This window comes from Zootoca vivipara, chromosome 6 (assembly GCF_965207765.1).
Source record: "Zootoca vivipara chromosome 6, rZooViv2.hap1.1, whole genome shotgun sequence".
NCBI lineage: Eukaryota > Metazoa > Chordata > Lepidosauria > Squamata > Lacertidae > Zootoca > Zootoca vivipara.
The window spans coordinates 65,517,077-65,542,402 of NC_142589.1; the positions used below are offsets into that span (position 1 = coordinate 65,517,077).

At 43.9% G+C, this 25,326-nt stretch overlaps 1 protein-coding gene across 2 annotated transcripts; it reads right to left on the minus strand.

Annotated features, from left to right (window-relative positions):
- Positions 1 to 1,351: 1,351 nt before the first annotated feature.
- On the minus strand, positions 1,352 to 25,041 carry MATN1 (matrilin 1). 2 transcript variants are annotated; one of them, XM_088672478.1, is made up of 8 exons: positions 24,902 to 25,041; positions 21,738 to 22,084; positions 10,866 to 11,088; positions 9,170 to 9,295; positions 5,507 to 5,914; positions 4,464 to 4,616; positions 3,666 to 3,746; positions 1,352 to 2,812 (listed from the first exon to the last, which is right to left on the minus strand). In XM_088672478.1, the coding sequence occupies exons 1-8, from the start codon at positions 24,987 to 24,989 to the stop codon at positions 2,760 to 2,762; spliced, it is 1,479 nt and encodes a 492-aa protein (XP_088528604.1). In that variant the 5' UTR covers positions 24,990 to 25,041; the 3' UTR covers positions 1,352 to 2,759. The 2 variants fall into 2 exon arrangements, with proteins under 2 accessions (XP_088528604.1, XP_088528603.1); XM_088672477.1 differs by having other exon boundaries at positions 3,666 to 3,743; positions 24,902 to 25,017.
- Positions 25,042 to 25,326: the final 285 nt, after the last annotated feature.

Consider the following 25,326-nt stretch of genomic DNA (forward strand, 5'->3'; position numbering starts at 1 on the left):
TTGCTGTATCGGTTGCCTCTATTTCCATAAAAAACATGTAATTAAAACATGAAGAATGCAAAGCAAACATTGTCTAGAAGGGAGGCCTATTCTTCCTTCTATTGATAGCAGGAGGGTGAGACAAGAGATATTTTCATGAAGTCTAATTACACTGGCAAACTCTGTCAATGACTAATTAACATTAGAGCCAGGAAAGAACCATTTCTTATTTTGGACCAGTGCAAATGCAGAGGAAGAGATTAATTGGGTTATTTCCCTTTATCCATCTGATCGAAAACAAAAACTAATTGCAAAAGCAGTTTTTACCGACTGCTAATATATGCCAACTATTGTGATGTTTATACTCTAATAGCTTGAGATGTGCTCATCTCAACATGGCATTTGGCTCATAATATTATAATTTTTATTTATGTACTATTTTATTTATGTCCTCCCCCCTTATGTGGGTGTTACGTTCCAGGCCCCTGAGTGCCTAAGTGAAAATCGCTTAAGTGGGGAGCACCTTATAAAAGGCCTCTAGGTGTCCATTTTCCCCTGCTCACCAGCTAAGTTTAAGCTTTAAGGGCAGCAGGAGGCTAAAGGACATGCAGGTAAGTGGCAGCGTCTGTTGTGCTACCACGCAAGTCAGCTGTTAAGCAGGGAGGCTGAGTAGCCTAAACAAAGGCCTGCTGTGCCTCAGGTCTCTTGGGAATTTCTTTTGCCCTCACATACCCTCCAACCATCCCTATTTTCCCAGGACATTTGCGGAATTACAGAAGCCATCCAGGTTTCTGATTTGATCCCAGAAAGTCCCAGTGATGGCATGCTCTTGCACAAGCCAGCAGCACCAAAAGACATGTATCCTGATTTCCATCGGGAATGTTGGAGGTTATGGCATTGTAGCTCCAAAGCATCCTTCTCCACTTCTTTGATCCTGGTGTTTCTCTTGGTTTAGTTTACAGAGTACATTTTTGTATGCTAAACCCAATTGCGTGCTACACACACACACACACACACATACACAGAAACTCAAGCATTTTCCCCTAACAGAATGTCCTTTTGTATGTTATTTTCACTAATGTGTGCCTCTATTCCTGTATTTCCCCTATTTATATAAACACATCATATGGCTGGAGACCTGCATTGCAAAATTCAGAGAAGTGTGGCTTTCAAAGGGTGTTTCTCTTTCCATATAGTTTCAGGAATTTTAAATTGCAGAGATTCATCTTCAAACTGTTTTTAATGTTGCATTTTACATTATTGTGACCCATCTTGGTGCCTCATGCTGGAGGGTGGTTAATGATCCTCATCATCATCATCAAATTTCTAACCCATCTTTAAAATAGGCTCAACAAAATCAACAAAACTCAGCCTAAATATTTAACTGAACTTTAATTATTTTGCCTACACACAAAAACAACTTTTACGATGTCAATTCTGAGTACTCTTCTTATTCTGAAAAGCCTTTTACATACTCTCAAGTATAAATATTCTAATACAAACCCCTACAAAATTAACCAAAGCCCAGCCCCTTGCGCTCACATTCGGAGGGGTGCAGTGGTGATGTTTGTGTGTTTTGCATAGCATGCCTTGTCATTCTTAGTTACTTCTAGGTCAATGGAGTCAAAGGACTTTTACCGGGAGCAACAGAAACCCTGGAGTGGGGTCATATTGACCTTTGGTTTTATATCACCTACATCAGAGACAGCACTCATAGCCGGCTGCCTTATACCGAGTCAGAACATTGAACCGTCTTGCTCAGCATTATCTAAACTGATTGGCAGCTGCTCTCCAAGGATTCGGACAGGGAACGTTCCTAGCCCTACCTGAAGATGCTGGGGACTGAACCTGGGACCTTCTGCGCATGAATCAGATGCTCTGCCACAGAGCCACAGCCCTATGCCATAAAGGAAAGCTTATTGTTAACCTATGGTGAAAATTTCATGGCCAGGGTTTCCTCCAGTTGGAGTGTCCTGCACTGTTTGCTTATAACGATTATGAAGCTGTTGGTTGCTTGAGATGTGGCCGCCAATAACATTAGAGAGGGTTGCGTAGGTAAGGAGTTGGCAAGCTACAATATCCCATTGTGCTAGCTAAGCTGTCCTGGGCAACTGCGAACAAGTCCATGGATTTAGTCCTTCATACAAAACCAGACTTGGCTTTGAAAAAACCTTGTGATTCCTGCATTGTAGGGGGTTGGACTCCCTTCCAGCTCTATGATTTTATGATTCTCTGAAGCTAGGGAGAGACTATTGTTGGTGAGCGGAAACGTTGGCTATAGTTTTCCAGGCAATCTAACGGTGCTTGCTTTTCTTCTCATTCCAGGAATAGGTGTTTGCAGCAGGGGTATCTTATCTTGCATTAATATTCTTTAATTGTTTCATCTACTTCTAGATATATGTTTTATGCATAAATTATACATTTGCCATTAAAAAAAACATTCAGAGTCACATGAGTCAAATTCAGTTCTTAAACAAAATGAGAGCAAACACGGCAACCAAGCAGAACCCACCAAACATTCACAGAACTCATAGAAAAGAACATATTAAAACAATATAGATGTATATATTAAGCTTTAGATTAAAACAAATTCTCCGGGTATTTGATATATGCATATTCTATGGTGTGAGGAAAGTTTAATGGTGTTTGGTAACACATGGACTTCTAGCGCATTACCATGACCTGCATACCATCACAAATTTTCCTCCTTCTCAAAAAGAAGTATAGTCAGCACTGGAGAAGACCTGCCCATTGGGAAGGAGACAAAATGATTCCACTGTTTAAACGGTGATCCTGTTTTCTAGGGCGGCAAGCTTCTTCGACACAGCTTCCAGTGAGCAAGAATTAAGGAACAGTCCTGGGTTATTTCAGAAAAGTGTGGAGACGTAAAGCCTCTGAAAGGGTTAGGCTAATTTAGATCAGTTGGATTTTTAAAAACATGCCCCCCAAATAGTGCTGGCTCAGAATAGTTGGACACAATGCAAGAAGCCGCATCAGACCCAGTGGTACATCTAGCTCAGTACTCCTGAGCTCAGTACTCTCGAGTATTGCTGCATGTTCCGGCTCTTATGGGGAATGGGGAATTTAGCAAGAGCCACTTGTTATGCAGAATTGAGAAAGTTGGAAATGCTCAACTTTCCTCTTCTGCATCAGTACTGAGGATAGAAAAGCCCATCCCCCTTTGCAACTAGGGATGTAAGAAGACATAGTTTTCCATTCCACCCTGTCTTCGATGCATGCAGCAATGTTTCCGTTCCACTGCAGTTCATCTTCCACCAAAAGCTATGCTATTGTCTGCAATGGCAAATTTACATCTATATCGCTGTCATTAGGTTATTCCACCCCATTTATTTCAATGCAAAGGAAACAAAATGGAAATGGAGAAGGCAAATATAACCTGTTAAAAACAACAGCAAATACTGGCCATATTCACTGGGTTGATTTCTGTTCTGGATATGCAACAAATAAACAAATATCAGCATTTTCTGATTGTTTCCCTTTTTGTAGGAATTCCCCACCATCCCTATCAACTGATGAACCTACCTGGAAAAACAAGCGTTACCATCCAGTCACCTAGTTGATTTCCCAGACAGGTGGCTCACCCAGTAACCTAAAGTTTATTCCTTCCATAAATAACTCAGCACACACCTAAAATACGCTCTTTTCCAAATACTCTCAAAGGATATGTTTCCGTGTCAGTGCCTTTATGAGGTTGTCTACCTTTGTCTGGTACTTCACAATGGCTTCACATTCACATGGATCTTCTTCTGAGGAAGAGAAAACAAAGCCGTTCAGTGAATCATACACTGGATAGATTGTCCTGGCTGGACATCAGTGGAAGCGCTTAGAATCATAGAACTGGAAGGGAACCCAGTGCAGGAATCTCAACTAAACATCCAAGAAACATGGCCATCTAACCTGTGCTGAAAAACCTCCAAGGAAGAAGAGTCCACCACCTTCTGAGGGAGTCTGTTCCACTATCAAACAGTTCTTATCACCAGAAAGCTCACAGAGGTTTTAGGATAATGGTTAAAGACACATGTACTGCCCTGAATTTCTTGCCAGTGAAGCAGTATATATCCAAGGGGTGTGTGTGTGTGTGTGTGTGTTTGTGTGTGTTTGTGTTGACTCTGTTCCTCCATCATTTTTTCTTGAACAAAGGGCTTGTGTCTTCTCCAACCTGCTGCTGCCCTTCAGATGGTTTGGACTACAACTCCCATCACCTTCAGCCAACATGAGCAATGCTCGGGGATTATAGGAGTTGTAGTCCAAAGCATTTGGAGGGCAGCATAGAGGGGAAGGCTGAGTCAGAGGAACCTCCCTTGCTGCTCATACTGCTCCCTGCCAATAGACTGTATGGGTTTGTAGTGTCGCTAGGCTGTACTGCCATAGTAGTTATTGTGCCTCATGTTGTACATTTATTTGCCAGGGTAGCAAGGGTTAAAGGATTGTGCTGTAAACATACCAGGCATGACCTTCCTTACCAACACAGATTTTACTTTGTAGTTTCTTTCCAATTTGGTTGATGGTTCTGAAATCAGCAGTGTAGAAGTAATGCTCTGCCACCGGATCTGAGGCAATTTCTCTAAGCTCGTCTTCAACAGCATTGCCTACTCCAACAGCGAACATCTTGTAACCTGAAACAAGCAAGAATTGCTAATCTGCTGGTCTGTTTTGTGAAAGAACAACCAATACTTTTATGCCAGGCTGAGGAACACGGCAGTAAACCATGGTTTAGCGCTATGTGAATGAGCAAACATGAGCTGTGGACTCACATGCTGTACTCTCCTCCTCTGACACAAAGAAGGGATCAGAAGTATCTGTGTCCTGGTTTAAACTAAACGGAGTTTCTATTTACAGTACGTGTGAACTAAAAGTGGGTTTTTATCCTGCCTTGTTAACAAACCACAGCTTGAACTAACCAGTTTCCCCAGTTCAAATCTAACAAAAAAAAACACCTTCCTGGATCCTTTAAACCAGGACGCACACACACTTCTATTCTCCTCAAAGCAAAGTGGGGAGAGGAGGGGAGAATGTATGACCCTGAATCCTAATTCTGTTCCTTCATGTAGCCTTAAACTATGGTTTAGCATTCAGTCTTTAATGCACCACACTGTGGTTTAATCTTTGTTTATAAACAAGGAAACCAGAATATAACCCCACTTGCATACCCTAGTTTAGAAACTACAGTTTTCTGGTTTGGATACAGTGGGAAACTCTGGTTTAATAAACCTTGAAAGTCTTGCAAACTGGTGCATAGGAGATAGAAGGAGGGAAGGGGGAAAGTGAGTACACATGTATAACACTCATTCTTGGTCTGAGAAACCATGGTTTATTAGACTGAGATCATTGGGTTGTATCCAACATTAGACATACTCAGAGGAGACTGATTGAAATTAATGGAACTAGGTTAGTCATGTCCATTCATTTCAGTGTGTCTGCTCCAAGTATGACTAATGTTGGATACAGGCCATTATATCTTAATCAGGCCATCGCAAAACAGTGGTACTAAATTATGAAAACCTACCTAGTTCTTTGGCTTTCTTGGCAGCATCATTGATGTAATCTTGTGACCGGCCATCAGTGAAGACAATTGCTACCTTGGGGACTCCAGGCCTTGCACCACTGGAGATGGCAAAGGAACTGTCCACTAGGAATTTCAAAGCTTGGCCAGTCATGGTGCCTTTCTCCATGTAAGACATCCTTCTCACTGCTGCTTTGATGTCCTTCTTGCTCTTGTATTGCCCCAGGGGAAATTCCTGTCTTACTGAACTAGAATACTGGACCAGGCCCACATGTGCATTCCTGTCCGACACATCTAGGGAATCCACTATCTGGTTGATGAACCTCTTCACCAGCTCAAAGTTCTCTGGCCTCACACTCTTTGACCCATCAATCAGGAAGACAAGGTCCGTGGCACCCCCTCCACTGCAGGCTGGGGAGAAGAAGAAGAAACCCAGAAAGCTGGAGCTAGTCATCTTTTTCATTTAAAGAAACACACTTTTTAAAACAGAGGAGGACCCTTTTCAATCACAAAGGCCACATTCCTTTCTTGCTCTGAGTGGTGATCTAGGGCTGCCTTAACTCATTCCAGCTGAACCTCAGGTCAACTAAGATTGGCCCAAATCACTTCAGGATCCAGGATTCAGCTAGACCAGTTGCATAGCCTTAGGTTCTACAGGAGCTCACACAGTCATCTGTATACTCCATCCATGTAAGCAAAAAGCTTTCCCAGAGTTCAAGAATGCATTCGCAACCAGGCAAAAACACTCAAGGCAGTTGCATGGTGGGGTTGGTGAAGGACTGTGTCTCTGAAGGGTATGTGGCCTGGAGAGAGTCTCAAGGGCCAGACACAGAAGGGGGGCTGAATATAACCCTGAGGCCTGATATTCCCCATCCCTGTTTTAAAGGCTGAATTTAGCAAACATACATGGCTGGTTCAGTCAACATTCTTCATTCCAGATATAAGGAAACAGTTGTCCTCCAGATGTTACATGGTCAGAGATGATGGGATCTGGAACCCAGCAACATCTGAAGGGCCACAGGTTCCCAGTCCCATTTAGTTACATCAAGCTCAGTGGGTTAAGTTCCTACCCTTCAACATTTCTCCGATGAGAGTAGGAAAATCCTATTCCATCCCCTCCAACATTTCTCCAATGAAAATAGGGACATCCTAAGGAAAAGCGGGACATTCTGGGATCAAATCAGAAACTGGGACAGCTTCTGTTAACCTGGGACTGTCCCTGGAAAACAGGGACATTTGGAAAGTCTGTAAATTAGGCCAGTGTGATTGATTTCCATGGTAAATAGCAGGCAAGCAGGTCCCAATCCATACTGGTTGCAGTTAGGCTTTAATCCTTTGCCCTCTGATGCAATCCCAATCTAGATGGGGGGGGGGGCAAGGCTCTTGTTTTTACTAGACCAAAAGCTTCCACTGGGGCAAATGGGAGCTTACATTCTAATGCAAACAGCAGGCACAGAAATAAAGTGTGATCCAGACAGGACCTTGGCCCAGCTGCAGTGTTAAAGTCATCCATATAATACAACGCTGTGTCAGAACTCCAATCTGGATCAGGGAGAAGCTGCACCCATAATCTACGTCTCACCTTGTTTGACCCCCTCCAGTCCCTTGAAAATGAGATGCTCAGATATACAAAGCACAAGGGAGACTCAAAGGCTATGTAAGCATCAGCTCTTGAAAGTACTAATTCTCAGAAAGGAAATGAAGGAAAGTCATTTCTACTGGCATGCATTCGAGATGTTAGATATTGATCCAGTCTACTTCTCTCTCTTTTGTGCTATGGAACCTTCCCAAATCCCAGCTTTCCAAAACTGAGTCTATTGGATACTATTCCTAGTTCAGCCACTGGATAGGTTTTTCTAAAGTTTACTCAAGGAGGTTATACATTTCAGTGGTCCCCTTGTTCTGCCAGGGGAAGTTGGTGCAGAGTTTTAAACTGGGCGATTTATACTCCTTGTTGCTTTTACAGCTCTTTGGAGGCCATTGGAGAAGGTTACTTGAGGATTCCAGAAGTGACGCAAGCAATGCAGTTATGCTTGTGGAGGGGGAAAGGAGGTGTTACAGGGAGTGCTCTGGACAAAGCATTCATGCAGCAGCAGGCCCATGGCCCTGTGAGAAAGAGCTGCTTGTATCACCTCATTGCAGATAAGGCCCTATAATCCACCCTACCTATGACTCTCCTGGCACATGGAAGTCCAAGGAAATGATTGTTTAAGAGACACAGAAGCAATGTAAGTGGTCTAAACCAGTGGCGGAGCAAGGGGGTGCAGTGGGGACGGTCCGCCCTGGTTGTCATCCCTGAGGGGGGTTGACATTTGGCAATCCGAGCACCTGCAACTCCCGAACCTCCCCCAACTCCCGAGCTGCTGAGCCATCGAGGGAAGGGGGGGAGCTGCACTGCTTTGCTGGCGGCATTCCCCCATTCCCCCTTCGTTTTGACAGCTGGGGGAGGTTTGGGAGCCGCGGACGGGCAGCGCACCAAATGTCCACCACCAGCGGCTTGCTTCCCCCCCCACCAGCTGCCAGGCACATGCGCTGCTCCATGCACCCGATCAACTATCCTGTGCCTGGGAGAGCACCCTCTGCGCCCCACCCCCCTCGGGAGCATGCCTCATCCCCTCGGGAGTGTGCCCGCCCTGTGCAGCATGGGCATATGGTCTAAACTAGAGGAAAGGACCTGCTTCTTGGACAAGTGTCCCAATGTGCTCAAGGAGAGAGAACATTGCAAGAATATGCAGCTCATGAGTCTAGTGCAGAGGCAGCGCATGTAGTGCTCTCCAAACTCTCTGGGACTACAACTCCCATCATGTCTAATCTTGGCCATGCAGGCTGGGACTGATGGGAGTTGGAGTCCAAAATATCTGGACTACTTCTAAGGTTCACTAAGGGCATCTTGTCCCCCCTGCAAGATTTGTTCCCAGTACTTTTCCCTGATATAATGCATTTTTTATACATTGGCGAACTGCAGTGCAACTTTTGGATAAGTGTAAATTTCAAAGTGTGAGTTAATTAGTTTCTCACGAAAATGCAAACAAAAAATTTAATTTCTCCCCCATTTTTAACTTAAGCCAATTAGATCTAGTTGTTCTCTTGTGGTCTGCAAAGAGCAAATCTTTGCCTTCTTCTATGCGGAAACTCTTTAGGTATTAGAAGAGTACTATCAGGTTCCCCTGTGGCCTTCTCTTCTCCAGCCTAAAACTACCCAGTTCTTTCAACCTTTCCTCATATGACTTGTTTTCCATATTCCTGCATTGGCCTCCTCTGAACTCATTCCCATCTGTCCTCAGTTAAGATGAAGCATTTGTGGCTCTTCAGATTTTGTTAGACTACAACTCCCATCATTCCTAGAGAGTGGCCATGCTTGTTTGGGAAGATGGGAGTTGGGAGTCCAACAACATCTGGAGGTGCCCCATCCCTGGTCTGCAACACCCTTCTTAAGGCATGTCATCTACAACCGCTGGTGACCAAAACCACGGTTCCAGATGAACCCCTCGAGCAGTGCCAAGGAGGGATATGAAGAGCAATTAAACAGCCTGCATATTTCGTGTCACATGTATGCTTGCAAACTTGAGATTAAGATCAGGAAGAAGGCATGCTTCCCGAATGTCGAAATTTGCATGCATTCAAAACATTGGCCCACTCTACCAAGTTGAAAATAACATTATTTACCACTGCAGGTTTTCCCATCAGTGTTAAGCGTGAACCCCTCTTTACATGCACAGGTATAAGAAGCCCCTGTACTGACACAGATCTGCTGGCAATCGTGGTCTCCAGTGGCACACAGGTCTGACACAGCTGCAAAATAATAACATGCGATGTTAAAACATATATTTATACTGGCGGAAAGTACCTGACGTTGCTCGGGAATTCTATGAAACCAAAGGCATTGGAACACTTCCATCCACTATTTTGATTGTGCGGGCACATGTGGCCATGAGGGTATAGTTGTGGTGATGGCGCTGGCAGAAGCATGGGTGTGAGAAAGGGGTCAGAGGGGGGGTGGGAGGATCTGGATCTGCAGTGGGATGGCATCATTGTTGGGGTGGTGTTGGGGCATTTTGCCTACAGTGGGAAAATGCCTTGTGCAGGCCCTGCTGGCACCCTCCAGATGTTTTGGACTACAACTCCCATCACCCCTGACTATTGGCCATGCTGGTGAAGACTGATGGGAGTTGTGGTCCAAAATACATGCTCTGTGAAGCCTGGTACCAAAAGTGGATTACATGAGTTTCTTTTGTTTGGTAATTTCCAATGTACATATTTGCTTCTTGTGCTGAGGGTAAGTACGGTTTCTGGGCCTTGGGTTGTATCCAACCAAGTTCTACTTAGAGTAGACCCATGGAAATTAATTTCCCTAAGTTAGTGGTGCCCTTTAATTTCCTCATACAGTGGTACCTCGGTTTAAGTACACAATTGGTTCTGGAAGTCTGTACTTAACCTGAAGCATACTTAACCTGAAGCGAACTTTCCCATTGAAAGTAATGGAAAGTGGATTAATCCGTTCCAGACGGTCCGCAGAGTACTTAACCTGAAGCGTACTTAACCTGAAGCGAACTTTCCCATTGAAAGTAATGCAAAGTGGATTAATCCGTTCCAGATGGGTCCACGGAGTACTTAAACTGAAAGTACTCAAACCGAAGCGTACTTAAACCGAGGTATGACTGTGTGTGTGTGTGTGTGTGTGTGTGTGTGTGTGTGTGTTATTTAATTTTCTGTTTTACAATTTAAAAATATTCATTTAAACAACCTTAACATATCAATGACTTCCCTTCTTCTCTTTCCATGGTTCATTTTGAACAACATAAATCCCTGCACATTTTACACAAATTAAAGCATTCAGTATTCCATTATTGCATCCATCAAACTTATTTACACTGTTGAATTTATCTTAATGCTGCCAACGTTTTCAAGTCCACAATTTCTCCCCCCCCCCATGTATTCAATAAACATTTTCCAATCTTCTTTAAGCGTATGTTCTTCTTGTCCTCTTATTCTGTGTCTGAAAGTTGCCCATATTCCATCAGTTTAAGTTGCCATTCTTCTTTAGTTGGGACCTCACTCATTTTCCATTTTTGGGCTAACAAAACACGGGGCGCAGTAGTGGCATACATAAATAACCTTTTGTAACACCTGGGAATTTCCATCTGAGTTATCCCCAACAAGAATGACTCTGGACTTTGAAAAACTGCTTCTAAACATTTTTTTTCAATTCATTATGAATTGTTTCCCAATACTCTTTTACCCTTTTACAGGTCTGCCACATATAAGTTTCATAAGTTGTGCCCTTTAATTTCAATGGGTCTGCTCTGACTAATGTTGGATGCAACCTCTTATTTTGCAGCACAAGACTTCCTTAATAACTTACCGCAGAATGCCTCCTGAAACTTCTTGGTCAGCTTTTCAATGACACTGTAGCTCTCCACATAATCCACATGCTCATCCAGAGGTGGGCTGGCCATCTGCCGCAAAGTGTGCATGTCCACACGGCCCACGCCAATGGCAAAAATTTCAATCCCAAGAGCTCGGGCCCTCGCTGATACATCCTTCACCCCATCCTGGGGGCGTCCATCTGTCACTACAATGGCTACCTGTAGGTAAGCACACAGTACTGCTTGTTTTATTTTATTAATATATTTACATCCTGGGGTTCAGGACGGCTTGCAATGGTTCAAAACATCAATTACAAAATTCAAAGTAATAAAGCAAACTAGTGAAAATAATAATTAAAATGCATCACAACACATTTTAAATCAGCAGTTAAAGTAAAATTTGCCCTGGCAGCAGCCCAATGATCAGTATTGTTTGCTCCTCAATTTTCTTAGTTTGCTCCTTAGTTTCTGTTATGTACGGAGTCAAGAGTGAATTTCAGTTTCCTTAGTTTCTAAATGTCTGTCTAAAATAGGAAGGTCTTAGCCTTTTGGTGGAAAGTGAGCAGGAAGGAAGACAACCCCACCTCCCTTGGGAGGAAATTTCTCAGTATGGGAGCAGCTACAAAAAAGGCTCTCTCTTGAGTCACCACCAACCAGGCTTCTGATGTTGATGGGACCAAGAGATAGTGCTCACTTGAGCATCTTAGCACCTAGGCAAGTTCCTATAGGGAGATGTATTTCAGGCAGCCTGGTCCCAACCTTTCTAATTCTACCTTCACTTGGATGGCATATATCAGACATCTCCAAACTTCGGCCCTCCAGATGTTTTGGACTACAATTCCCATCTTCCCCAACCACTGGTCCTGCTAGCTAGGGATCATGGAAGTTGTAGGCCAAAACATCTGGAGGGCCGCAGTTTGGGGATGCCTGGCATATATCCTGAAGCACTTGGGTCAGCAAACTAAGGCCAATGGGCCGGATCAGGCCCAATTGCCTTCTGGATCTGGCCCGCGGATGGTCCGGGAATCGCCGTGTGGATCGCCAGTGTGTGTGTGTTCTTTCCCTCTCCCTCCCACAGCAGCGGTGGTGATGCCTCCTCCCTCCCTCCTCCTGGCTTCTCCCTGCCCTGCCTAGAGGAGGAAGGGGGCTGGGCTTTGTTGGTGCCAGCAGCAGCAACGCTCAAGCGGCTGCCGTTTTTAGCAGCCCCTCTCTGGAGCCCTTTTGCGTGCTGCTCATCGTCCCACCATAGCTGCCAAGTTTTCCCTTTTCTCGCGAGGAAGCCTATTCAGCATAAGGGAATTTCCCTTTAAAAAAGGGAGAACTTGGCAGCTATGCGTCCCACTGCCCCCGCCACCAATCCCTGCCGCTCGCAAGACACAGGTAAGCAGCCACTGGGGCTTGTGGTACTCTTGCATCACTTTTATTTTTATTTTTAAAATATAGTCCAGCCCCCTGCTGAAAACATTTGTTGACCCCTGCTGAAGCACATCATGCTATCAGAGTCAGTTCTTCTACTCAGCTTGCTCAACCTTTAATTGGACCAATAATGATCCTATTTCCTATAAACAATCAGTCATGGAAGTTATTGTGTCTACACCACCAGGAACACACACCATTGCATATATTATGACAGAGCTATGTTTAGTTCTTACAGCAGAATATTATACAAATCCAACTGTGCATGTAAGGGAGTACAGGATTCAGCCTTGGTAACCTTTGGAGACAAGAGAAATAGTGGGCGATAGTCATATGTTGGAATTTTATGTTATAAGAATTAAAAATGAGAGCAGCCACATGCTTTAAGGATGCCAATGGTTCACCAAATATAAATGCAAACGCTAGTTAAACCTGCTTAAACCTAAGACCCCACGTTGCTCAGTTGCTTGTTTAGGGATAAATTGCACATTAGACTTCAGTCACATGGTTTTTCGTTTCTTGGAAAGTGTGTTTATAAGCCTTCTAAGTCCTCCAGACAATATTGTGTGTGTGTGTGTGTGTGTGTGTGTGTGTGTGTAGGGACGCGGGTGGCACTGTGGTTTAAACCACTGAGCCTAGGGCTTGCCGCTCAGAAGGTCGGCAGTTCGAATCCCCATGATGGGGTGAGCTCCCGTTGCTCGGTCCCAGCTCCTGCCAACCTAGCAGTTTGAAATATATATATATGCACTCAGACACACAGCTTTAAAGCATGGACCTGTGCCTAGACAGCATGGGGCAAAAGCTAAGTGTGAATCAGTTGTGTGCAGTCAGTGGACTAGGGGACTAGGCTAGTCCCCTAAAGTATTAAAGCATAGCACCTCCTTTCCAAAGCCCTGGGAAGCTTCTGCCCAGCTTAGTGAGGGAGGTGCAATGCTCATGTGTGTGATGTCTGGGAGCCCCTAATCATCCTCACAAGCTGGAGCCTCTGGCCCTAACTGTTCCCCTCTGAAAAATTTCACCGCATGCCATCTATTGTAGACAAACCCTTAGTTTCAAGTTGAAAGCAACTGGCAAGGGGAGGGTTATGCACTCTTTCCTGTCCTGTCCCTTCTTACATGCAAACCACACTTCCCTTCTATGCCTTAAGACAAGGCACATTCATTCATTCATTCATTTAAATAACTTTTTTTTATTTTCCAAAAATAACAAAAATAAAAACAACAACAATGCAAAAACAAAATAAAACAAATTGACTTCCCTCTAATCCCTTCCTTGGTTCTATTGTTTGTCCAGATACTGCATGTCTATTGTTCAATTTGTAACATATTGAAATCACCTATTATCCTCTCATAAAAGTGATCTTAAAACCCTGCTCATGTATTAACTTGTGTACATTGCTTCTGTATATTTGCCATAAATATCTTCCATTCTTCCTTAAATTCAATATCATCTCTTCCTCTTAATTTCATCATCAATTTTGCCATCTCAGCATATTCCCTTAGTTTAATTTGCCAATCTTCTTCAGATGGGACACCTTCTTCTTTCCAATATTGTGTTAATAATGTCTGTGCGGCCGTTGTTGCATACATAAACAAATTCTTTTGTAATTTTGGTAGGTCCACTCCTATAATACCTAATAAGAAAGCTTCTGGGTTTTTTTTTAAAAAAAGGTTATTTTAAACCACACTTCCCAATGGGACTTTCCATTGTATTCAAGGCTTCATCGCCATATGGCTACAATGTACCCTGTATTTTGCTCCATAAAACTGATAAAGGATCATAGCACACAGTGCAATGCCCCTTGTTTGCCAGAAGAGAGAGCCATTTATTTAACTAATGGGGTGGGGGAGACACGAAGTAGAAGGGCTTCCTTTGCACACAGAATGTGTGTGTGAGAGAGGTGGGGGTGGTTTTCAACTTGTCAGTTAAAACAAATCACAACCAGCCTTCCACAATATGACAGAGACTTTTAAACAGCAGTTTCAACTAATCTTGTCTTCCACACGCATGTGTGTGATTCCCCCCCCCAAAAAAATTGAAATTTATTTACTATTTATTTAAAGCATGTGCCATTAAGCTTTCCAGAGTGGCTTACATAGTTAAAACGAGACTGCCCCCTGCTTGCTGTCTTACATGGTTTTAAAAAACGCAACACATAAAGGAAAAGGAACCAGGGGTGGGGGGAGTGGAGGGAAGGGAAGGGAATCAAACTCTTGGCAGGGCAGGTAAATCTGGGTCTCGTCACTTTTTCCAGTTCATTTTGGCACAGATCAGAAAACAGACCAATTTTTTAAAGGAAGATTTCTTCTGGGTGTTGAAATCTCATGCAGCTAAGGAAAAAGTCAACTTCCTTCATACCCCACAACACAGGAAAAAGCAGTTTACTAATAGTATATCCATATTCATCATATGGACTGTAGCCTTCTAAGGAGCAGCCTTCCCCCGGGATCCTTCCAGGATATTCCTTCCATAAATTTCCATCTATCTCTTTATAGCCATTAGGGAAAGGAGCCACAAAGTTTAAAGAGCATGTTCAATTTCTTATGTAAACCTATGTTTCTTAAAGGCGTAGGTCACATCCATGCCATACTTTAAAAGCCCTCTTATACCATTGTAACAGTCATGGATTCCCCCAGAGAATCCTGAGAGCTATAGTTTCTTAAGGGTACTGACTTTACAGACCTACAATTCCCAGTACTCTCAACAAACTACAGTTCCCAGGATTCTCTATTACTGTTAAGGTGGTATAAGTGTATTTTAAATGTATGGTGCAGCTGTGAGCATAGAAACCATGGCAGAAAATGGGGGCGGGGGGGGGAGAGAGAGAGAGAGAGAGAGAGAGAGAGAGAGAGAGAGAGAGAGAGAGAGAGAGAGAGAGAGAGAGAGAGAGAGAGAGGGTTGGCAACAGCAACTTGCCACAATGGCTGTGTTCTGCTTCCACTGTCGGAGGAAAACTGCAAAGTCACATGCAATACCTTCTGAGCTAGCCAGAATTCCACACTCCCTTTTGTCCTAACAACTGCATGACTCTGCAAGGCCCCCCCCCAAAAAAAAAAATTGATTTGGGGCCCGGATCTGTGTTGGTTCATCCCTGGATTGTCCCAGCTCATGTTGGGCGTACTGCAAAACACTAGATTGAACCCTGAACCAGATTGCGGAGGGGGCAGGGGGGAAGCTGTGCATAATCCTGCTCTTTATGTTTAAGGTGGACTTGAATTGAGCAGCCTTTCAAATAGAGGCTGCCTCTGAACAGAGGGCTGTCCTCTCGAAAGTAGAACACATGGCCAACCCGGCAGACACAATGCTGTATATTGTCTTTTCATAAAATGATATTATGCTAAACCTAATGGCTTGGAATACACTTAAGCCATATCACCGTGAAATTTAAACTCAATGGGTTTAAAAGCAAGGGGTTGTCAGCCGAGATGGGGCTCTTTCGCTCTCCTAAAGGACAAAGACCTCCACAGTCCACAGAGTTCCTTTCAGCAAGCTAAAAGGCCCCTTCAACTTTATGTAACAATATCTTTATTTCGGCACCTTTTCTATCCCTGTAAAAAGGGGAAATAATACAGTCTGGGAATGTTTCACCCTGCAGGTTATGAAAACCTGAAAACAGAGACTGGAAGCTGCTTTCCACATTTCAAAAAACAATCCACCTAAAAATCTGCTCTTGGGTTTCACCAAAATGCAGACAACACATCACTCTTATTTAAGTTCAAGAATTAAGGTTTTATGGAGCAGAGATGGCACACATAGAAGGCAATGAGTTGGATGCAGATTGAGCTGAACTTTGTTCTTATTAAAATCAACGTGACTGAAGTTTAACTCAGCTAACTTGGAGCTGTGTCTAGTGTTACCCATATGCTCAGAGTGAGCTCACTGAAATTAATGGACGTGGGAAACTTAGGTCCATTAATTTCAGCAGGTCTGCTCCAAGCAAAGCTTAGTCTCATATAGAATCACAGAATCATAAAAATGCAGAGTTGGAAAGGACCCCAACATTAATTAGTCCAATACCCTGCAATGCAGGAACTACAGCTAAGGAATCCATAACAGGTGGTCTTCCAACCTCTTTAAAAAAAAAAACCCAGTGAATGAGAATCTACCACTTCTGCTTCATTGGAGGTTCTTAAACAGAGGTTGAATGGCCATCCAGAGAAGGGCTTTGCATGCCAAATGTCCCAGGTTCAATACACTGCATCCCCAAGGCAGTTTTCCCAAGAGATAGGTAAAGGTAAAGGGACCCCTGATCATTAGGTCCAGTCATGACTGACTCTGGGGTTGCGGCGCTCATCTCCCATTATTGGCCCAAGAGATACTCCTCTCTTAAATCCTGGATAGCCACTGCCAGGAAGTACAGACAACATTAGCCTAGATCAGGGATCAGCAAACTTTTTCAGCAGGGGGCCGGTCCACTGTCCCTCAGACCTTGTAGGGGGCTGGAGTATATTTTGTGGAAAGAAAGAAAAAAGAATGAATTCCTATGCCCCACAAATAACCCAGAGATGCATTTTTAATAAAAGGACACATTCTAATTTAAAAACACGCTGATTCCCAGATTGTCCGTGGGCTGGATTGAGAAGGCTATTGGGCCGGATCCAACCACCGGGCTTTAGTTTGCCTACCCATGGCCTAGATGGACCCATAGTCTGATTCAGTCTAAGTCAGCCTCCTGTGAGACATAATTGGAGAGTTGTATCCAGTCTCTTTTCTTCTAGAATAAAATGTGTCGGTACTCACCATGAAATTGTTATAGTAACTGCCACACTTTTAACCAGTGCTTTTCTTCTAGAAAATAATATGCTGGTGCTGCGTACCTTGAGTACGCCCAGAAAGAAAGAAAAAGCACTGGTTGTATCTATAACACAGCTATTAAAAAGTCACTTACACTCCATTAACTTCAGAATGCAAGACTCTTGCTACATTAAATGAAAATGTAGCCAGGAGTAAATGTCATTATGGCAGCAGCATTAGGTTTTGCTTAAGAAGTGACTTGAGTTTGTACTGAGTGGAAGTAAAATAAATAAATAAAAGCATTTCTGGGCAACCGCACATTATTCCTTCTATCAAGTTCCCTTTCCTCTCATGACCAAAGCTGACTTTTCTCCAGCCAAGCAAGCACAGAGCCAGCTGCAAAGTTGTTCTCCTACTCCCCAAATGAATTAAAGAAGGCAATCAAAGAAGGCAATGATCATATGAGTGATAGCACCAGGTGCAATTCCCCTCTCATCCGAAGGATAAAAAGAAGGGAGGCTTCCAACAAAGATTAAAAATATATTAAAATGTCACACATTAAAAACTTCCCTAAACAGGGCTGCCTTCAGATGTCTTCTAAAAGTCAGACAGTTGTTTATTTCCTTGACATCTGATGGGAGGGCGTTCCACAGGGCGGGCGCCACTAGCGAGAAGGCCCTTTGCCTGGTTCCCTGTAGTTTTGCTTCTTGCACTGAGGGAACCACCAGAAGGCCTCGGAGCTGAACCTCAGTGTCTGGGCAGAACGAAGGGGGTGGAGATGCTCCTTCAGGTATACTGGACCGAGGCCGTTTAAGGCTTTAAAAGTCAGCACCAACACTTTGAATTGTGCTCGGAAATGTACTGAGAGTCAATGTAGGTCTTTCAGGACTAGTGTTTTATGGTCTCAGAGGCAGCTCCCAGTCATCAGTCTAGCCGCCGCATTCCAGATTAGTTGTAGTTTCCAGTTCACCTTCAAAGGTAGCCCCACATACAGCACATTGCAGTAGTCCAAGCGGGAGATAACTAGAGCATGCACCACTCTGGTGAGACAGTCCGCAGGCAGGTAGGGTCTCAGCCTGCGTACCAGATGGAGCTGATAAACAGCTGCCCTGGACACAGAATTAACCTGTGCCTCCATGGAAAGCTGTGAGTCCAAAATGACTCCCAGGCTGCACACCTGGTCCTTCAGGGGCACAGTTACCCCATTCAGGACCAGGGAGTCCTCCACACATGCCCGCCCCCTGTCCCCCACAAACAGTGCTTCTGTCTTGTCAGCATTCAACCTCAATCCATTAGCCACCATCCATCCTCCAACCGCCTCCAGGAGGTCTCTTTTCTAGCCAAGTTGGCCATTGATACCTCTGCTCCACACTTTAATTTTAAAAATGGCAATGGTGGCAGCAGCTTCTCCCCATCTACTCAAATGCACACTGGATAAATGGCCGGAAGCATCCCAGAGATTTCAGGGCCCAAAACTGAGATGTAGGGGTGACCCCTCAATGATATCACTTTTTAATATCTAGATTCTGCACAACCAAGATTTGTGGCATCCTTTTCTTTTGCTAGTGGTGGTAGACAAATAATATTGGGGGGGGGGGGGAGAAAGGGAAATAATAAATGAATGAATGAATGAATGAACGAACGAACGAACAAATGAACGAATGGCAAATAGGCATCTCTTGTAAGCCGAATACATATTTGTATACAACACCTTCTGGACAAAAATCAACCTAAACATTTCAGGATCGAGGAGGGGGGAATAGTGCAGCAGAACTCACTGGGGCAGAGTTTTTATATCATATTCAAGAGAGCAACTTGATGCCAATCTGTGTAAAGGGTATCTTGGCTGCCTATTTCCAAATCATGGGATTGTTCTTCTGCTCCTGTCTTGCATAGCAAGAAGCTGGCAGGGGTGGGGTCTAATACCTGGGAGTCTCAAGTGGGGAGAATTCCTGCTGCGTTCATGTCCAGCTTTCAGGCATATTTCCCTTCCCTTTGCACAGTGTTCCTGATTAAAAGTCACTGCCTTTCACAGCTGGGAGAGAGCTGTAGCATGTTTTGTGCATGGTTTGCATGCAAAAGGGTTCAATCCTTGGTGTCCCCAGCTAGGGTCAGGAATGTCCTCTGCCTTAAACCATGGAAAGCTGCTACCAGTCAGTGTAGGCAATGCTGAGTTAAAGTAGCTTCCTGTGTCTCATTTTTGGTAGCTCACCCCCACAGCACCAAAATAATGTAGCCTGACTTAGCCCTGTGTAAACAGCTACTGTTTCATCTTATCCCATTTCCTAGCTTATCACTTCCCCATTTTTTCTCACCTCCCTGTACTCGTATTAGATTTTTCCATGATAACTTGTACAGAACAACTTTTTAAAAAGAAGTCAAAATGCTAATTGGAAGACTGGACTTAAAAGCAGCCATTGTGCCCTGAAAATCATCTCTTTGAACTGCTCAGATGAGTTCATCAGGGGGGCCTTTTTTGGACAGAGTCTGTGGGTATCTGAATTTAATGACATTCCAGAGCTCCACTCAAATGTCTTTCCAGCTTTTTCAGAAAGTGAAACATGAAGCTGCCCTCATACAGAGTTGAGCTGTTAGTCTACTCCAGTGATAGGGATAGGCTCTCAGATATTGTTGGACTCCAGTTCCCATCAGCCCCTGCCAACATGGCCAATGGTCAAGGATGATGGGTGTTGGAGTTCAGTGACTTCTGAAGGGTCACAGACTTCACACCCCTAATTCGCTCCACTGGCACGGACTCTGTCTCCAGGAGGTGAGGTGAAATGCTTGCCCAGCACCTGTTACCTGTGTTTGAATGTGATGCCTTCTGCACACAAAGCACGTGTTCTACCACTGAACTATGGCCCACCCCTAACAAAACTGGTATTCCATAGAAGGGTCAAATTAAAAACCCAAGCAGAGCTGTGGCCTGACTTAGGCATACTTTTTACCTTGTTCTACATAAGGGCCATTCTGATAAGGAAAACCCAGGTTGCTTTTGGCAAGGGGAGTCTGCCTGGAGCTGAAATTAGGAAATAATTGGATAAGCAGAAAACAGAAGTGGTGTAGCGGGGGCCATTGTGGGGACAAAAGTGTGAATTAAAATGACTGCAAACAGTCATTCAAGCATGAAATTATATCCCTCTCCCAGGAATTCATGCCACAAAGAACGGGCAAACTGAAGTAAGCAGACACTAGGGGACGGGACGGGACAAAGGATTTTCCCTAATAGATTCTTTGTCCCCAGCTTTCCACAGAGCTGTTGGCCAAAATTTCTGCCTATTTCATTTTATTTCATCAGCTGTCTTTCCAAACTTATATTTTTCAAATATGTACAGAAAGCAAAGTTCATCCTAGAAGTTGCTTTCTGCTTTCTTTCTTTTATCTTTTGCTATTTACTACTTCATTTTTTAAATTTATATACCACTTAAACCCACAATTTCAAAGTGGTGTAGAGTAGGGATACAGCCAGGAATGAGCAAATTTGTCAATTTCAGTTCCAGTTTTTCCTTTTTCCATTCTTAAGTTCCATTCTCCACATTGCCACAGAAGTATGTAATTCTTAAAAATAAAAAAGAAGTCCTCATGAAAAGTCATCAGGATTTTAGTGCTAATTCCTCCCAGTATACAGGTTTTTGCAAAGCAGTTTCCCCTAAAATCATGCATTTCTATGCACATTTAACCCCGTGCAGTAATTATTGTACACATTGCTTAGGTGGAGAAATTGATTGCAAAATTCAGAGAAGTCCAAACGTTGAAATATGGCTGTGTTTATCATTGTTGGTGGGCCTGTGGGAAAATATATAAATGGTGGGACGAAATCTATGAAGAAATGAAAAAAATGTTGAGATTGACTTTTAGAAAAAAACCAGAGTACTTATTATTGAGCATTATTCCAGAAAACATTCCTGAGAATAAAAGAAATATTTTTTTGTATGCGAGTGTGGCAGCGAGACTAGTGATAGCTAGGAAATGGAGGAAGGAAGATCTACCCACAATCCAAGAATGGCAATTAAAATTGATAGAATTTATGAACCTAGAGAGGATGACAGCAGCAATTCGAAACACTTCTAAGCAGAAATCTAAATTGGAATGGGGAGTGGTAGAGGAATATTTCAAAAGAATTGGTGTCAAAACAGAGTTGATGATCTGTTTAAATTAGATAGTCATGAGGAAAATCGGAATCTGGAAAATAATAGTGTGATAAAATAAAATTAATCAAAATTAAGATAGACATGATAAATGAAGCAACGCAATTTTTAAAAAGATATTTAGAAGACAAGCGGTGGGAAATGACTCGGAAGGTAATTCTTTTATCCTTTCCTTTTTTTTCTCTTTTGTTTGTTTTCTTTGATTGGGAATAAGTGTATGATTGTATGATTGTGTATGACTTTATGACTTTATGATTTTAATTTGTTATGCTTTTGAAATCTAATAAAGATGAATTTTTAAAAAAAAATTTTAAAAAAAGAAATATGGCTGTGTTTTTGTTCCCATATTGTTTCAGGAAATGTGAATTAGCTAGGTTCACTTTTAAAGCCAAACTGAATCAAATTTCTCCCCCAGCTCCAGACGCAGCATAAAATCAACCCATTCCATATCTGCCTAGTTAGCCTGCTTATTCCATTTAGCAGGAGCTATTTATCCAAGCTTATATTTTTGCAAGAAAGGTTAGAAACAGGAGGCACAAAGGTTCTTGCAAGTCCACACAGTTTCCATACCTTGTTAATCTCTGGAGATCTCACTCGGGCACCTTCGACCTCACTGAATGCTCTGTTGATTGCAAACTGGATAGCCAGGCCTGTCATGGTCCCAGTGGAGAGTGGTTCGATCTTGCGAACAGCTTGCAGCAGGCTGGCCTTGGTACGGTGAGTCTTGAGGGACAACTCATTCTTGACCGCACTGGCATAATTGATGACGCCAACCCGTGTAGCATTTTGTCCCACATCAAGTGACTCAATGACCTTGGACAAGAAGACCTTGACTTGCTCAAATTCATTGGGACGCACACTTCGGGAACTGTCAATGATGAAGAGCAGGTCTGTAGGTCTTGTCCTACATTGGACACCTGTTTGAGAAAAATGAAATAAATTTGGAAGTAAGCTCCACTGAGCTCAGTAAGGTTGAGTCTCAGGTATATAGAGGGCACAGGATTGCAACCTTAGCATCCTCCTCCTTATTTTAAAACCTTGCTTTATTTTGCTAATGTTTGATCTACTAAGTAAGTCAAATCAAGAGAACTGGGATAAATCTTTGCAATCTTTCAGACCATCATCTGAAAGGTGTACACTTGGACATGCTTCGGGGGAATTTCTAGGGTTGCCTTTCTTGGTTGTAAGCATTGCCTGTGTTCAGATGGCATCATTATGAAGGAGTGAGGAAGTACTCCTGTAGTCTTGTGGGTGACCCCTTCCTACAAAAAAACCTGGAAGTGACCACCATACTTCACCATCCCTGTAACTAAATTAGCTATGTCTGTCACCCATGACCACTACAGGTATCCATGTTCAGAGGAAGTATTCTTCATAGTAACCTGCATCTGGGGACAGGAGATTGCTATCAACTGAGTGCACTTCTGAGAAGCCACAGACATCTGTCTGGCCCCTTCTGAAAGCAAAATTCCCTTACCTGATGCATGCAGACAATTTCCTACATTGGAAATGTTCTTATTGCTTTTTGATTACAAGAGGAGGAGGAGGAGGAGGAGGAGGAGGAGGAGGAGGAGAAGAAGAAGAAGAAGAAGAAGAAGAAGAAGAAGAAGAAGAAGAAGAAGAAGAAGAAGAAGAAGAGTAGTTTGGATTTGATTTCCCACTTTATCACTACCCGAAGGAGTCTCAAAGCGGCTAACATTCTCCTTTCCCTTCCTCCCCCACAACAAACACCCTGTGAGGTGGGTGGGGCTGAGAGACTTCAGAGAAGTGTGACTAGCCCAAGGTCACCCAGCAGCTGCATGCGGAGACGCGAACCTGGTCCCCCAGATTACAAATCTACCGCTCTTAACCACTACACCACACTGGCTCCCTCTAGAATAAGTCCTCTAGAAATGCTCCCTCTAGATAAGTCCTCTAGAAAAGCTAAAATGTGATTAGAGAAAGCTTTATGCTGATCATCTAGAGCAGAAGGGATGCTGTTTGACTCCAACTCCAATCAGCCCTACCCATAGGCACCAACTCCTAGAGATGAGGCACTTTGGGCTCCCCAGCATTTTTTTATTGAGGGGGTTGGGGTGGCCATTGTTCAGAGGGCAGAGGAGGGTGATCACAGAGCTGGGCATGGCACGGCTTTGGCTACTGACGGCTCCTCCTGCTGCTTCTGCTGCCACTGGCCGGGGCCAGCTTCCCCCATCTTCCCCTTGTGTGGCAGGGGGAGGGGGTGGTTGAGAGCCGCTGGCCACTGGGGCTGTGCTGCTGCTGTGTTTGGCTCCACCCCCTGACTCCTCGCAACGTTGCGCGCATGACTCATGTCGGGCCCACACAAATTTTTTTGAAAGTTGGCGCCTCTGGCCCTGCCCAGTACGGCCAATAGGGATGATGATAGGTATAGTTCAGCACGATCTGGAGAGCCAGATAGTGGAAGCTGCTTTATACTGAGTCAGGCCATTGATCCATCTGGCTCAGTATTGCCAGCACTGATTGGCAGCAGCTCTCCAGGATTTCAGACTGGAGTGTATCCTCATCCTACCTGGAAATGTTGGGTATCAAAGTTAGGAACTTCTGCATGCAAATATTGGCATTTCCCTAGTAACCATATGCTAAGCACTGGAATGTCTCTGGAAAGCCCAAAAAACAGCAGGACAGGAAAGCACGGGCATCACTGGTATTTGATGCAAGATTGACTCTGAGATAGGAATTCCCTTTAGCTATCTCATCTGGAAGCCACTTATGGATATAGCCTACACATGTCTGTCTGCTGCATCCCTGGTTTTCTGGATGAGACAATTAGATGTAACATTTGAATCAGTGTGAACGGAAATAATTTTTCAAGGATGGTCATGTTCAAACTACTCACATTCCTGCTCAGATCCTTTGTTGGAACTGCTGCTGTCATTCATAGAATAGCCATGGGAAGATGCCTTATATTGAGCCCAACCATGGGTCCATCTAGCATCAGTGTATTGTTTACACTGCCTGGCAGTGGCTCTCCAGAATTTCTCTCCCAGCCCTACCTGGAGATACTGGGGATTGGATGTAGGACTGTTTGCATGCTCTGCCTCTGAGCAAAGCTAAATCAGATGCCCTTTTACTGAGCTAAGGAAAAAAAATGACCAGGTGATTTGTTACTATGCGTCCTACATGCTGCGTGGAGAAGATGACCTTGCTAGTAAGCCATCTTACATTTGTGCATCTGGTTCTTTCTGCCTAAGTGCAGAACCATACTCAGAAGCCTTACTGAATCCAATAAAGCTTACTTCCAGGGAATGGGGGTTAGGACTGCAACCTTAGCTGAATGACTCGTTTCTCAAAAGATGTTCTTCCCCACAGAAGCACCTGACTCACTCAAGAATGAAATCTCTTGTACTGGGATCTGAAACAGGCAAAGTCTGAGAACAAGACATGTTTGTGTGTACTAGGAAAATGAATATTGCTGCTCTGTTAGATCTAGGGGTGTGTGTGTGTGTGTGTGTGTGTGTGTGTGTGTGTGTGTGTGTGCCTTCATCTCAGCTGCTAATTCCAAAATAAAGAAGCAAGCAGTAACAGAGCCTTGCAAGTGTCCTTGCCCTAGGAGAATATCCACACTCCACACTCTCACCCAACCGACATGCATGCATGCATTTTCTCACAATTCACAAATCTTGCTATGCTTTAATTCCCTTCTCTGTTGCCCTAGCCTGCTGGCCCAGGTGGACTGGAGAGGACTGACAAGCTCATTCATTTGCATCACTTACCTCTCAGCTGAGGAGGGACCCCATTAACTCCCTGCTCCTGAAAGAGCAGCAGCACAGAGATCAGGAAGCCAAGGAAAAATGCTGTCATGATGGCTGGACTGAAGGCAGAGAGTAGAGTGGCAGGCACCGGCTTTGGCCCTGAGGTATTAATGGGCCACTCCTCAGAAAGGCAGCAGGCCAACCTATAGCATGTGTGAATGATGGGGTGGAGGTGGGAGGGAGGAGATTGAATGGAAGTGTGGAAGGACAGATATTGACAAGGAAAAGTCCCTTGGCCCTTCCCATTGCCTGGACTTGCGACAACAGCCTCATTGCTTGACTAGGAAGTGGGAAGTAGTAAATGCGACCAGAAAGGGACCTGGAATGCAGGGAATTTGAGACCTGAACAGTGAAGCCAGTCACATCCATCTGAAGGGAAAGGGCTT

Bases quoted from the DNA above. Each gene is read 5' to 3' on its own strand.
- MATN1 (XM_088672478.1), bottom strand. From the start codon at position 24,989: ATGACAGCATTTTTCCTTGGCTTCCTGATCTCTGTGCTGCTGCTCTTT. The intron at 22,085-24,901 runs GTAAGTGATGCA...TTTCTCAAACAG, and splicing joins GGTCCCTCCTCAGCTGAGAG to GTGTCCAATGTAGGACAAGA. The intron at 4,617-5,506 runs GTAGGTTTTCAT...TGCTTGTTTCAG, and splicing joins CAAGAAAGCCAAAGAACTAG to GTTACAAGATGTTCGCTGTT.